The 16611-nt window shown below is 35.0% G+C and overlaps 2 protein-coding genes across 3 annotated transcripts in view; both read right to left on the bottom strand.

Moving 5' to 3' along the window:
- Positions 1-16611, bottom strand: part of LOC144844733 (WD repeat, SAM and U-box domain-containing protein 1-like) — a 200410-nt gene that overhangs the window by 92972 nt on the left and 90827 nt on the right. The window lies entirely within an intron of this gene.
- Positions 3494-6806, bottom strand: LOC144844955 (uncharacterized). The gene is made up of 2 exons (XM_078702074.1): positions 6669-6806; positions 3494-4740 (listed from the first exon to the last, which is right to left on the bottom strand). Exons 1-2 carry the CDS (start codon positions 6738-6740, stop codon positions 3757-3759), a joined length of 1056 nt encoding a protein of 351 aa, XP_078558200.1. The 5' UTR covers positions 6741-6806; the 3' UTR covers positions 3494-3756.

Here is a 16611-nt window from a genome sequence, read left to right as displayed (position 1 = left end):
CTATTATGTAGCATACATCATATTACAGTATTTTACAGAATAAACTGTATATGTTATATACAGTGTAGCATAGACAAAATTACGAGACCCATCTTTTAAATCTAATTATTAACACGATGACGTCATCAAATTGACATATAAAGATAACAATTTTAGAAGATAATTAACTAAATAATTACATTAAAACAAATTTGAAGAATTTTGGGCACGTAAAAGTGAGATGCGCTCTCGTTTAAACGCAATGAACTTTTACGCAAGAGATGAAAATATGACTTTTTGAATTCAACTGGCCATATGATGACGTCACAAAATCTGATTGGCAAAATATTCACATGAATTTGTATCTACAATCCAATAGCTTCCAGAAAACGTTTTAATCATGATTATCACTTTTTATTCTGACGAGCTATAACAGATTGAAATTTACTGTAAAGATGAAAATAGGTGACCCACGTTATTTACATTTTTAGACATGATAATGTCATAAAAAAATTAAATATTTTTAAGTCATGCGAAAGATAGTTGATTGACCTAGACAGTATTAAAATATCTGAGGAAATGGAATACGTATAAGCGAGATGCGCTCTATTTAATGTGATGAGCAATAACGAAAAAGTAAAAAATCCTATATTTTACATTCGTGTGGCCATACGATGACGTCATAACATCCGAGGGGTAAAGATTCTGCATGAATTTATATCTACAACATATCTGCTTGCCTATTAAATTAAAAAAATTGGGGGTCGTGGATGATCCTGAGGAGCTATAATAGATTAAAAATAGGCATAATTTTGACAATATTTTGTCACTTTTGCAACTAAAGCGCGCGCAAATGGTCTAAATCAACATGTTCGTATGACGTCATTTTAATTTGAAATGATGTCAATCTTTTTAAAAATGACTAAGAAAGGCTGTAAAATCATAATTCAAGAGAAAAACACATGATTTTTATGCTCCGTGCGCACCTTACGCATAATTTTTTTCGCGCGCGTGGGAATTTTTGACATGCTCAAAATGTCATGATCAGCGTAGAAAGTTGATTAGAACTTAATTTTGCGCATTTTGAAATTTTAAATGCGCGTGCGCGCGTAACTTCTTGTGAAACATGCCATTTTTAATCCATAGAAAGTTTGCCCTTAATGTGACTTAAATTTTCACCAAGTGTCAATACAAAATGACTTTTGGTATATAATCTATAATCAATCATTAAAATTCATAAAATCGCACGTAACTTACGCTGCGCGACTCTAACGTCATATAACGAAATTTCTTGCACATCTACAGCTACAGGTAAATCTTATGACAAAGTTATGCAATCTTATGTTGACCATAATTAGAGATACGCTGCGAACAAAATTCCGGGAAAGAAAGAAGAATAACAAAGAAGATGATGAAGATGAAAAAAAAGATATTTACAATCACAAGGGTTATCCGCAACTAAGTTGCGGATAACCAACTAGATTTGAACTCGTCACTTTGACGAGTTCGGGTTATCCGCGCAAATGCAACATGCACATACTTTAAACTATATAAACTTCAACAATTATTATGCCATCCTATGACATGAATTAAGAATGTTTACAGTGCTGAATTGTACCTATTTTGTAGCATACAGCATATTACAGTGTTTACAGAATACACTGTATGTTATATACAGAGTAGCATAGACGAAATTACGAGACCCATCTTTTAAATCCAATTATTAACATGGTGACGTCATCAAATTGGCATATAAAGATAACAATTTTAGAAGATAATTATCTAAATAATTACATTAAAACAAATTTGAAGAATTTTGGGCACGTAAAAGTGAGATGCGCTCTATTTAATGTGATGAGCAATAACGAAAGAGTAAAAAATCCTATATTTTACATTCGTGTGGCCATACGATGACGTCATAACATCCGAGGGGTAAAGATTCTGGTTGAATTCATATCTACAACATATCTGCTTACATATTAAATTAAAAAAAATGGGGGTCATGTATGATCCTGAGGAGCTATAATAGATTAAAAATAGGCATAATTTTGACAATATTTTGTCACTTTTGCAACTAAAACGCGCGCAAATGGTCTAAATCAACCTGTTCGTATGACGTCATTTTAATTTGAAATGATGTCAATCTTTTTCAAAATGACTAGGAAAGACTGTAAAATTATAATTCAAGAGAAAAACACATGATTTTCATGCTCCGTGCGCACCTTACGCGTAAATTTTTTCGCGCGCGTCGGAATTTTTGACATGCTCAAAATGTCATGATCAGCGTAGAAAGTTGATTAGAAATTAATTTTGCGCATTTTAAAATTTTAAATGCGCGTGCACGCGTAACTTCTTGTGAAACATGCCATTTTTAATCCATAGAAAGTTCGCCCTTGATATGACTTAAATGTTCACCAAGTGTCAATACAAAATGACTTTTGGTTTATAATCTATGATCAATCATTGAAATTCATAAAATCGCGCGTAACTTACGCTGCGCGACTCTAACGTCATTAAAAATATGGAGGTGCACAACTTCATGTAAATGTCCATATGTTGACCAAGTTATGAAATGTTATGTTTACAAGAATGACAGATATGCGTGACACAAAATTCTGGGAAAGAAAGAAGAATAACAAAGAAGATAAAAAAAGAAACGTGACAATAACAAGGGTTATCCGCAACTAAGTTGCGGATAACCAAAAAAAGATCCTGACAATAACAAGGGGTTATCCGCCAAGTGCGGATAACCAAAAAAAAGATCCAGGACGATTACAAGGAGTTATCCGCTACTAAGCGGATAACTAATAACAAAGAAGATGAAAAAAAAAGATATTTACAATCACATAGGTTATCCTGCAACTAAGTTGCGGATAACCAAAAAAAGATGATGAAACAGTACAGTTACAAGGAGTTATCTGCTCAATACGGATAACTAACTAGACATGTAACTCGTCACTTTGACGAGTTTGGTTATCCGCCGCGCAAGTGGTGCAACATGAACGTGTAACGACGTACCTTTTAACATTAAGGGATAGGTTGAGGACAAAAGGAAGTGTTCACGTTGGCATTATGACCTGAACTGAAGAATATGATATGTTGTTATTGCTGAATTCTATTATTTCGATTCATATATAGTATACACAGTATAATAGGAAGATTAAACGAGACTTACCTGTAAGTTGAAGTTTGATCACTATTTTATGAATATGTGAGTGAGGTGTAAACTGAGATCCCGATGCGCACGCGCACCCTCATACTTTAAATCAAACATGTCCAGAGTAATAATTTGCAGCGATAAGTATATATATGATAACCTGCATTGTTCTATAATAATAATTGTTTTACTTGGGGTGGGTTGAGGCGGGCAGTTTACACCTCACTCACATATTCATAAAATAGTGATCAAACTTCAACTTACAGGTAAGTCTCGTTTAATCTTCCTATTTTATTTCATATACGTTCGCTGTAAACTGAGATGTTTAAAGCCAACAACTGTAAACCAAATAATTGACGGAAATGTTAGTTTCAATAAAACAACTTTATTTCCAAAAGTCTACATTCATTCATAAGGATGTTTGCCTAACGGGCAACTTAAATATGACAACTATCGTGTTGTATTAATAATAAAGCATTTATTTTGCTTATAATCAATAGTCCAACGTTTTAGGATTCTCACCCTAAAAACATCAATTAGAAAACTAAACAACAATATTAAACTGGTTCAAAATGCAAACAGGGGCTATTTGTAGTAGCCAACAACAAACACAACCAATATTAATGAGTTGATGAATCAACTTTTCTCAACAGTGCCTGTTGAAATGACGGATTTTCTACAAATTTTATAGGCTTATTATAATATCTGTTTAGTGTATGTTCGTTTCTCCACCCAGCTGTTTTCATTATTAAGTCAACCGGGACATTCCTTAATTTTGCTGATGAAGATGCAGCCGCTCGGACCGAATGGGCTTTAAATTTTGTTGTATCTACTCCTGCTTCTGATAAACCTGTCCTTATCCATCGAGCAATTGTGTCTTTTGATGCCTCGGCATACGGTTTCTTATGACATATAAAAAATCTGTCCTTATTTTCCCTTAAATTACTAGTTTTTTCCCTGTACTTTAGAATTGTTCTGACCGGACATAGGGCAGGGTCTTCACTTTTGTGGAAAACCACCAGTTGACCTGTATTGTTTGGTCTGCTAGTTTTTAGTAATGTACAAATGTAAAAGGTGATTGCTTCATTCTCGATATTCATATTTGAAAATTTGAAATTATATAAGGTTTGAAGCCTACTTGAGGACAATAATGCTAATAACAATGCTACTTTTATGGTAAATTCTTTAAGCGATAATGTATCGTCGTTAATTGTTCGCCTCAGATAGTCTGTAACTAAGCGAACATCCCAAATTTGTGCATATTTTGGAGTCGGTGGGTTAAAATTGAATAACCCTTTCATAAATCTTTTCAGTTCAATAGACTCCTTCATGTTTATATCTAAGATTTCGAGAAAGTTTACAATTGCGCTTTTCGCCATACTGATAGTACTATAGCCTAAGCCCTCGTCCTTCAGCTTTATCAAGAAATCGAGGACGTGACCGGTGTTTAGCTGTTGCCATGTGATTCCTCTGATTTCACAAAAGTCTATAAATTTTGTTAGCTGTGAGTTATATTGCTTCCACGTTGACCGTCTCCAGGATTGCAGAATGACGTCTGCTGCAGTATTGCTTATTCCTTTGTTGTAGAGTTCCGCCCTGATAGCCTGCAGGCAAAAAGGTTAAGTCTGTTAAAAAGGGGATGACAATCATCTGAACCATGTAATGTTAAGGCATGTTTGGTATTCTTAAACCTCAGTGGTTCCCCAACCATCATTGATAGTAATTTAGGATACCAATACTGTGTTGGCCAGTTTGGGACCACCATGATAACTATGGCATTATCTGTCAATATTTTTTGCAAACATCTACCTATAAGGCAGAACGGCGGGAAAGCATAGAGCTTGGCAGAGGACCAATTGAAACTGGGTCCGGTTTCCATGATATATATTTCGGAAGCTGTGCATTGTGCCTAGAAGCGAATAGGTCTATATCCAGTTCGCCGAATGTTTTAGTGATTTTTATAAACAATTCTTTGTTAAGCATCCATTCTGTCTCATCTTTAAACTGACGAGACTTTGCATCAGCTATTATATTATCTCTACCTGGGATGTATTCTGCACTTATCCAAAAATTGTTCTCAATGCACCAAGACCAGATGGTTTTTGAAATTTTATTGCACGCAATTGATTTTGCGCCGCCCATGTTGTTTATGTAAGCTACAGCCGTGGTATTATCAACCTTCAACCTTATGTGCTTAGCTTTTCTCTCACGGGACAATGCTTTAAGGCCGAAAAAAGCAGCCAGCAATTCTAAGTAATTAATATTTAGTGCCCCTGTAGCATATGCAATGTCTAGGTCTTTGTTTATCCACCTTCCCCCTGTGTGGGTATGTCCATCAGTGGCACCCCAGCCTAGACCACTAGCGTCTGTCTCAATTGTTAGGTCGGGGTACCCATGATATATCAATTTATATGCGTCTTTGACATTATTTTGCCACCAAAGAATATCGTCCCGTCCATTGACGGAAATACTAATAGGCCTATCGTAATGGCCTTTATTTATTTTTAGAGCTAGTATTTTCTCCTTCTCTAGTGCCCTATAATGAAGCTTTCCATACTCTACAGCAGGTAGTGTTGCTATAATTTTGCCTAAAAATTGCGCAACTTTCCTAATGGTAGTATGACTTAATGTAAGTATGTGTTTACTTTGAACTCTAATTTCCTCCTTCTTGTGATATGGAAGGGAAACCGTCATACTTATAGAATTTATTTCAAATCCCAAGAAGGTTATGATCTGCGTAGGATTCATTACTGATTTTTCTCTATTAATGATAAAACCCAATGAGGCTAGAAGTTCACTAGTTTCCCTGGCGGTACCGCCGGCCAAGTCTTCTGACTGGTTTATACACAAAATGTCATCAATGTAAACCAACAGAATATGCCCTCTGCTGCGCAAAAACGCAATTGGGGGCTTCAATAATTTCGTGAAAAGTCTAGGCCCTGAGCTAAGCTCATTAGGCAATGCGACAAACTTATACAGGTTGTCTTTCCAAACAAATTTTAAATATTTAGTGTCCGACTCTGCTATGGGTACAGTAAAATATGCATCTTTGAGGTCGACTGACGTCATATATACACCTGGTGAAATTAGTGTCAATGCATTTCCAAACATTTCCATTTTGAAATGTTTGTATGTCACATATTCATTTAATTTAGAGAGGTCTAATATCATTCTGAACCCTCCATCTTTCTTTGGCCTTGTAAAAATATTTGATACAAACTGGTCATGTTCATACATGGCTGGTTTGACCACCCCTTTTGATATCAATTTAACTATTTGATCATCAATAGCCTCCATATCCATGTTGCTGAGTTTGTATGGATGAGGTATTTTTCCTTTTAGGTGGTAGGGTATTATGGCTTTATCAAACTCTATTTTATATCCTGAAACCGCATTTAGGATGTATGGATCCGAAGTATATTTTTTCCACCTATGTATATATGACCTGAGTCGACCTCCTACTATGTCAAGGTTATTATGTTTGTTAACCTTATTGTTAGGAGAAATACTTATATTATCAATCGACTCATACCTCTTCGGCTGTTGTTTTAGGTCCTTTTTCCCCTGATAAAATTTGGTCTGGTTGTAGTTGTTTGTTGACCATTTGTGTCGCCGGGTTTGACCTAAAAAAGGTTTGCCATTTCTATTGTATGGCTGGTATCTGTAGTTGTTGGACCTGGTCTTTGGTTGGTACGACTTAAAATTAAATAAGCCTGCCGTAGCCTTCCTTTCCTCATCCAGTTTTTTAACTGTAGTACTCAGGTCACCAAATAAATACTCTGTAGGCTTAATGCTGGGTTTACATAAATGAGTATATTTGACATTTATTTCCGGTTTCAACATCTCCTTATGAAGTGCAAGTAACTCGAAGTTCGCATTGGCAAGTAGGCCGATTGTGTCCTGTGCTATCTCCGATGACTCATTTCCATCAACTAATTTAGCAAGGGCGGTAATTCCCTTTATCAAAGGTTTTTGTACCTTTTGAAATTTTAGATCGTTAGACCGTGCCCTTGGTGTAATGGAATCCCAAATAGTTGGATTGACCTTTGGCACCATTAGGGCCTCTAGATTTTCCGGTATAGGATAGCTTTTGATCAGCTCGGTCATTACACTCTCACTCATATGCGAGTGCAATAAGTATGTTAGCGTGTCAGCCAACTCTTGGCTGACTGCTGGTGCCAATTCGTTAGAAACAGCAAATCTTGCTGCAAAACCCGGAGGAAGGGGGCCTTTGACCTTACTATTACTATTAGTGGCTGGCCGCTCAGGATTTTCATCCTTCTTGGATAGTTGTGTACCTGTTACTTCCCCCTCCTCCAGGTCAGACACATCACGTTCGTACTGATGATGCCTATCGTAAATGTTACTTGTGAGGCTAACCACCGAGCTACTGTCATCATATTCATTGTTGTGACATTGTGATGACATTTGTGTCATCAACTGAGATAAAAGGTCGTGCGTTGACTCATTTATTTGTTGAGCAGCCTTCGTCTCTTTAACCTGCTGCTCAACCAACCGCTCAAGGTTTTCAACCCTAGCCTCATAGTTCAGGCCTACTCCGACCTGTTGATTAGGCTGCAGCACGTTAGTGCATGATGGCCCGGCGATAGCAACGGCATCGCTGTTGCTATGCGTATTACCTTCTTTAGGAGGCCTAGTAATAGTACAGCTAGACCCCGCCTTCCTGGCCTTTTTGGTGGGCTTAGCCACCGTATGCTGTACAAGTGGAGTTGTAGCTGCAAATGTTACATTTCCAGCAGAAATCTCCAGCACATCTTCTTGTATTGCAAGTGATTTTTGTTCCATGATCGTTCAGGTGCACGCCGTCTCCAAACGATGGCGCCGATATGAGGGTGCACGTGCGCGTCGGGATCTCAGTTTACAGCGAACGTATATGAAATAAAATCTGTATCCATATCACACAGTGCAGAATAGGTGAAATTGCGGGACCCGCTATTTATTGCAATTTTTAACATGTTGACGGTTTTAAAATGAAACGCGAAGATAGCAATTTCGGAAGGAAATTATCTCAGCAACAACATATTAACGTCTAGAAGAAATTTGAATACGTGAAATATTGATGCGCGCTCTTTTAAATGTAATGAATTATGACGCAAAAGATGAAAATACGACTTTTTTTCATTTAACTGGCCATATGATGACGTCACAACATCCGATTGGCAAAATTTTCACATGATTTCGTATCTACAATCCAATAGCTTCCATAAAACGTTTTAATCGTGATTATCAAATGTTATTCTTACGAGCTATAACAGATTAAAATTTACTGTAAAGATGAAATTAATGCCACACGTAATTTAAATTTTTAGGAATGATGACGTCAAAAAAATTAAAATATTTTTAACTCATGCGTAAGATAGTTGATTGACCTAGACAATATCAAAATTTGGGTTAAAATGGAAAACGGATAAGTGGAGATGCTCTCTATTAAATGTGATGAGCTATGACGAAAGATACAAAAATCCAAAATTTTATATTAGCGTGGCCATACGATGACGTCACAATGTCCGGTTAGCCATAATAATACATGATCCGATATCTACAACTCATTAATTTCCAGAAAATGTCATCCACAAAAAGTTGATCGTGCAGTTTAGAAATTACGACTGTTTAAAAAAAGGCATAATTTTGATGAATTTTTGAACTTTTTCATCAAAAACGCGCGCAAATTGGCCAATTCGACGTGCTCGTATGACGTTACTTTAAGTCGAAATTGTTTAAAAGTTGATAAAATTACTAGAAAAGGCTGGAAAAACATAAATGACGCGAAAAAAATATGTTTTTAATGCTATGTGCACACGTAAAAATTTGCGCACGTGTGGGAATTTTTTACATGCTTAAACGACATGAAACGCGTAGAAAGTTGATTAGAAATTAATTTTGTGCATTTTGAAATTTTAAATGCGCGTGCACGCGTAACTTTGTGTAAAACACGCAATTTTTTTTCTACAGAAAGTTAGCGCATGATATAAATTAAACTTTTGCAAAGTTTCAATTTGAAATGTTATTTGGTTTTCGACCTATGTTAAATACGAGAAAATCATTAAATCGCGCGTAAGTCACGTTGCGCAATTGTAAACGTCATGAAAAGCTTCGCTTGACGACGTTACGTAAATGTCAATATGTTAAGATAGTTAACAAAATGTTATGTTTGCAAGTTTTAGAGAAAAGCGTTACACAAAAATCATACAGAAAGAAAGAAGATGAAACTAGACTTGAACTCGTCACTTTGACGAGTTAGTTATCCGCACGACAAACGCCACGCGCACGTCATATGTTGGAATTTTGCACACGGAAAAAGATTATGGCATTATGACCTGAACTGAAGAATATCATATGCTGTTAGTGCTGAATTCTGTCAATTTTGCGTCATATAGTATATACAGTGCAAACGGTATAATCTGTATACATGTTACATACAGTGTAGAATAGGTGAAATTACGGGACCCCCCGTTTATTCTTATTTTCAACATGGCGACGGTATCAAAATGAAACACTAAGATAGCAATTTCGGAAGGACATTATCTCAGCAACCACATATTACCGTGTAGAAGAAATTTGAATACGTAAAATATAGATGCGTGCCCTTTTAAATGTGATGAACTATTACGCAAAATATGAAAATACGACTTTTTTTATTCAACTGGCCATATGATGACGTCACAACATCCGATTGGCAAAATGTTCAAATGAATTCGTATCTACAATCCAATAGCTTCCAGAAAACGTTTAATAATGATTATCTTGTTTTATTCTGACGAGCTATAACAGATTGAAATTTACTGTAAAGATGAAAATAAGTGACCCACGTTATTTTCATTTTTAGACATGATGACGTCATAAAAATTAAAATATTTTTAACTCATGCGAAAGATAGTTGATTGACCTAGATAATATAAAAATCGGGGTGAAAATGGAAAACAGATAATTGGAGATGCGCTCTATTAAATGTGATGAGCTATGATGAAAGATACAAAAATCCTATATTTTATATTCGCATGGCCATACGATGACGTCACAATGTCCGGTTAGCCATATTAATGCATGATCCGATATCTACAACTCATTAACTTCCAGAATATGTAATAAAAATAATTTTTACCGTTTAGTTTAGAAGCTACAACGGTTAAAAAAAATGCATCATTTTGACGAATTTTTGAACTTTTTCATCAAAAACCCGCGCAAATTATCCAATTCGACGTGCTCGTATGACGTAATTTTAAGTCGAAATTGTTTAAAAGTTGGTAAAAGTACTGTAAAAGGCTTGAAAAACATAAATCATGCGGGAAAAGTATATTATCATCGCTACGTGCGCACCACGCGCGTAAAAAAATGCGTGCGCGTGGTAATTTTTGACATGCTTAAAATAACATGAAACGCGTAGAAAGTTGATTAGAAATTATTTTTTCGCACTTTAAAATTTTAACCGCGCGTGCGCGCGTAACTTTGTGTGAAACATGCCATTTTTTTTTCACATTCAGTTAGCGCAAGATATAAATTAAACTTTTACTAAGTTTCAATTTAAAATGTTATATGGTTTTCGATTTATGTTAAATACGCGAAATTCGTTAAAACGCACGTAAGTCATGTTGCGCAACTCTGACTTCATTCAAAAATAAAAAAGCACAACTTCAAGTGAATGCCCACATGTTGACAAAGTTATGAAATGTTAACTTTACAAGTTTTAGAGATACGCTCTGCACAAAAATGACAGAAAGAAAGAAGAACTAGACATGAAACTCGTCACTTTGACGAGTTAGTTATCCGCACCACGACAAACGCCACGTTCACATCATACGTTGGAATATTGCACACAGATAAAGATTATGGCATTATGACAAGAACTGAAGAATATGATATGCTGTTAGTGCTGAATTCTGTCAATTTTGTGTCATATAGCATATACATGCAAACAGTATAATCTGTATACATATTACATACAGTGTAGAATAGGTGAAATTACGGGACCCGCCATTTATTCCAATTTTTAACATGGCGACGGTATCAAAATGAAACACTTGGATAGCAATTTCAGAAGGAAATTATCTCAGGAACAACATATTAACGTGTAGAAGAAATTTGAATACATAAAATATAGATGCGCACCCTTTTAAATGTGATGAACTATTACGCAAAATATGAAAATTTGACCTTTTTAATTAAACTTGTCATATGATGACGTCACAACATCTGATTGACAAAATGTTCACATGAATTCGTATCTACAATCCAATAGCTTCTAGAAAACGTTTTAATCGTGATTATCACATTTTATTCTTACGAGCTATAACAGATTAAAATTTACTGTAAAGATAAAATTAATGACCCACATAATTTAAATTTTTAGGCATGATGACGTTATAAAAATTAAAATATTTTTAACTCATGCGAAAGAAAATTGATTGACCTAGATAATATTAAAATCTCGGAGAAAATGGAAGACGGATAAGCGTGATGCGCTCCATTGAATGTGATGAGCAATAACGAAAGAGACAAAAATCCTATTTTTTACATTTGTGTGGCCATACGATGACGTCACAACATCCGTAAGGAAAAAATTCTGCATGAATTCATATCTACAACATATCTGCTTACATATTAAGTTAAAAAACTCGGGGGTAACGGTTGATCCTGAGGAGCTATAATAGATTCAAAATAGGCATAATTTTGACAATATTTTGTAACTTTTGCAACTAAAACGCATGCAAATGGTCTAAATCAACGTGTACGTATGACGTCATTTTAATTTGAAATTATGTCAATCTTTTTAAAAATGACTAGGAAAGGCTGGAAAATCACAATTTAATAGAAAAAAACATGATTTTCATGCTGCGTGCGCACTGCACGCGTAAAATTGTTCGCGCGCGCGGGAAATTTTGACATGAGCAAAATGTCATGAATGGCGTAAAAAGTTGATTAGAAATTAATTTTGCGCATTTTAAAATTTTAAATGCGCATGCGCGCGTAACTTCTTGTAAAACACGCCATTTTTAGTTAACTAAAAGTTTGCCCTTGATATGACTTAAATTTTCATAAAGGGTAAAAAAAAAATTACGCTTGGTTTTTAAGCTATGATCAATCATAAAAAATCATAAAATCGCGCGTAAGTCACGTTGCGCAACTCTGACGTCATTCAAAAATAGGAGGTGCACAACTTCACGTAAATGCCCATATGTTGACAAAGTTATGAAATGTTATGTTTACCCATTTTAGAGATACGCTCTGCACAAAAAGTGAGGGAGAAAGACAGAAGAATAATACTAGACATGAAACTCGTCACTTTGACGAGTTAGTTATCCGCACGACAAACGCCACGTGCACGTCATACGTTAGAATTTTGCACACAGAAAAAAATTATGGCATATGACCTGATCTGAAGAATATGATATGTTGTTAGTGCTGAATTCTGTCAATTTTGTGTCATATAGTACAGTACAGTATAAACAGTATAATCTGTATACATATTACATACAGTGTGGAATAGGTGAAATTATGGGACCCGCCATTTATTCCATTTTTTAACATGGCGACGGTATCAAAATGAAACACTAAAATAATAATTTCGGAAGGATATTATCTCAGCAACAACATATTAGCGTGTAGAAGAAATTTGGATACATAAAATATAGATGCGCGCTCTTTTAAATGTGATGAACTATGACGTAAAATATGAAAATACGACTTTTTTTATTTAACTGGCCATATGATGACGTCACCACATCCGATTGGCAAAATTTTCACATGATTTTGTATCTAAAATCCAATAGCTTCAAGAAAACGTTTTAATCGTGATTATCACATTTTATTCTTACGAGCTATAACAGATTGAAATTTACTGTAAAGATGAAATTAATGCCACACGTAACTTAAATCTTTAGGCATGATGACGTCATAAAAATTAAAATATTTTTAACTCATGCTAAAGATAGTTCATTGACCTAGACAATATCAAAATCGGGGTGAAAATGGAAAACGGATAAGTGGAGATGCGCTCTATTAAATGTGAGGAGTTATGACGAAAGATACAAAAATCCTAAATTTCATATTCGCGTGGCCATACGATGACGTCACAATGTCCAGTTAGCCAAATTAATGCATGATCTGATATCTACAACTCATCAACTTCCAGAATGTTTAATAAAAATAATTTTTACCGTTTAGTTTAAAAACTACGATTGTTTAAAAAAAGGCTTAATTTTGACGAATTTTTGAAGTTTTTTATCAAAAAAGCGCGCAAATTATCATATTCTACGTGCTCGTATGACGTAATTTAAAGTCGAAATTGTTTAAAAGTTGGTAAAATTACTAGAAAAGGCTGGAAAAACATAAATCACTCGAAAAAATGACGTTTTTAACGCTACGTGTGCACCACGCGCGTAAAAATTTGCGCATGTGTGGGAATTTTTGACATGCTCAAAATGACATGAAACGCGTAGAAAGTTGATTAGAAATTGATTTTTCGCATTGTAAAATTTTAAACGCGTGTGCGCGCGTAACTTCGTGTAAAACATGCCATTTTTAGTGCACAAAAAGTTAGCGCACGATATAAATTAGACTTTTGCTAAGTTTCAATTTAAATTGTTATATGGTTTTCGATCTATGTTAAATACGCGAAATTCATAAAAACGCGCGTAAGTCATGTTGCGCAACTCTGACGTCATTCACTTATAGGAAAGCACAACTTCACGTGATTGCCCATATGTTGACAAAGTTATAAAATGTTAACTTTACACGTTTTAGAGATACGCTCTGCACAAAAATGACAGAAAGAAAGAAGAACTAGACATGAAACTCGTCACTTTGACGAGTTAGTTATCCGCACGACAAACGCCACGTGCACGCCATACGTTGGAATATTGCACACGGAAAAAGATTATGGCATTATGACCTGAACTGAAGACTATGATATGTTGTAATTGCTGAATTCTATTATTTTGATTCATATATAGTATACACAGTGTAATCTGTATACATATCACATACAGTGTAGAATAGGGGAAATTACGGGACCCGCTATTTATTGCAATTTTTAACATGTTGATGGTTTTAAAATGAAACGCGAAGGTAGCAATTTTGGAAGGAAATTATCTCAGCAACAACATATTAACGTGTAGAAGAAATTTGAATAGGTGAAATATTAATGCGCGCTCTTTTAAATGTAATGAACTATGACGTAAAATATGAAAATACGACTTTTTTTATTTAACTGGCCATATGATGACGTCACCACATCCGATTGGCAAAATTTTCACATGATTTTGTATCTACAATCCAATAGCTTCAAGAAAACGTTTTAATCATGATTATCACTTTTTATTCTGACGAGTTATAACAGATTGAAATTTACTGTAAAGATGAAAATAAGTGACCCACGTTATTTACGTTTTTAGACATGATGACGTAATAAAAATTAAAATATTTTTAACTCATGCTAAAGATAGTTCATTGACCTAGACAATATCAAAATCGGGGTGAAAATGGAAAACGGATAAGTGGAGATGCGCTCTATTAAATGTGAGGAGTTATGACGAAAGATACAAAAATCCTACATTTTATATTCGCGTGGCCATACGATGACGTCACAATGTCCGGTTAACCATATTATTACATGATCTGATATCTACAACTCATCAACTTCAAGAATATGTCATCCACAAAAAGTTGACCGTCCAGTTTAGAAATTACGACTGTTTAAAAAAAGGCATAATTTTGACCAATTTTGACGAATTTTTAAACTTTTTCATCAAAAACTCGCGAAAATTATCCAATTCTACGTGCCCGTATGACGTGATTTTAAGTCGAAATTGTTTAAAAGTTTGTAAAATTACTAGAAAAAGGCTGGAAAAACATAAATCACGCGAAAAAAAAAGTTTTTTTGCGCTACGTGCGCACGCCTGCGTAAAAAAATTGCGCGCGCCGAAAGATACAAAAATCCTACATTTTATATTCGCGTGGCCATACGATGACGTCACAATGTCCGGTTAACCATATTATTACATGATCTGATATCTACAACTCATCAACTTCAAGAATATGTCATCCACAAAAAGTTGACCGTCCAGTTTAGAAATTACGACTGTTTAAAAAAAGGCATAATTTTGACCAATTTTGACGAATTTTTAAACTTTTTCATCAAAAACTCGCGAAAATTATCCAATTCTACGTGCCCGTATGACGTGATTTTAAGTCGAAATTGTTTAAAAGTTTGTAAAATTACTAGAAAAAGGCTGGAAAAACATAAATCACGCGAAAAAAAAAGTTTTTTTGCGCTACGTGCGCACGCCTGCGTAAAAAAATTGCGCGCGCCTGGGAATTTTTGACATGCTTAAAATGACATGAAACGCGTAGAAAGTTGATTAGTAATTGATTTTTCGCATTTTGAAATTTTAAACGCGCGTGCGCGCGTAACTTCGTGTAAAACATGTCATTTTTTGTCCACAGAAAGTTAGCGCATGATATAAATTAAACTTTTGCTAAGTTTCATTTGAAATTGTTATATGGTTTTCGATCTATGTTAAATACGCGAAAAACGTAAAAATGCGCGTAAGTCACGTTGCGCAACTCTGACGTAATTCACAATAAGAGGTGCACAACTTCACGTGAATGCCCATATGTTGACAAAGTTATGAAACGTTAACTGTACACGTTTTAGAGATACGCTCTGCACAAAAATGACGGAAAGAAAGAAGAATACAGAAAAAAAAAAGATGAAACAGGACAGTTCCAAGGAGTTATCCGCTGAATGCGGATAACTAATAATACAGAAAAAAAAAAAAAATAAGATGATGAAACAGGACAGTTACAAGGAGTTATCCGCCATAGTGCGGATAACTAACTAGATTTGAACTCGTCACGACGAGTTAGTTATCCGCACGACAAACGCCACGCGCACGTCATACGTTGGAATTTTGCACACGGAAAAAGATTATGGCATTATGACCTGAACTGAAGAATATCATATGCTGTTAGTGCTGAATTCTGTTAATTTTGTGTCATATAGCATATACAGTGCAAACGGTTTAATCTGTATACATGTTACATACAGTATAGAATAGGTGAAATTACGGGACCCCCCGTTAATTCCTATTTTTAACATGGCGACGGAATCAAAATGAAACACTAAGATAGCAATTTCGGAAGGACATTATCTCAGCAACCACATGTTAACGTGTAGAAGAAATTTGAATACGTAAAATATAGATGCGCGCCCTTTTAAATGTGATGAACTATTACGCAAAATATGAAAATACGACATTTTTTATTCAACTGGCCATATGATGACGTCACAACGTCCGATTGGCAAAATGTTTACATGAATTCGTATCTTCAATCCAATAGCTTCCAGAAAACGTTTTAATCATGATTATCACGTTTTATTCTGACGAGCTATAACAGATTGAAATTTACTGTAAAGATGAAAATAAGTGACCCACGTTATTTACATTTTTAGACAT

The sequence above is a fragment of the Antedon bifida genome, chromosome 1, assembly GCF_963402885.1.
Source record: "Antedon bifida chromosome 1, ecAntBifi1.1, whole genome shotgun sequence".
NCBI classification, from domain to species: Eukaryota; Metazoa; Echinodermata; class Crinoidea; order Comatulida; family Antedonidae; genus Antedon; species Antedon bifida.
This window is presented reverse-complemented; position numbering and strand designations above follow the sequence as displayed.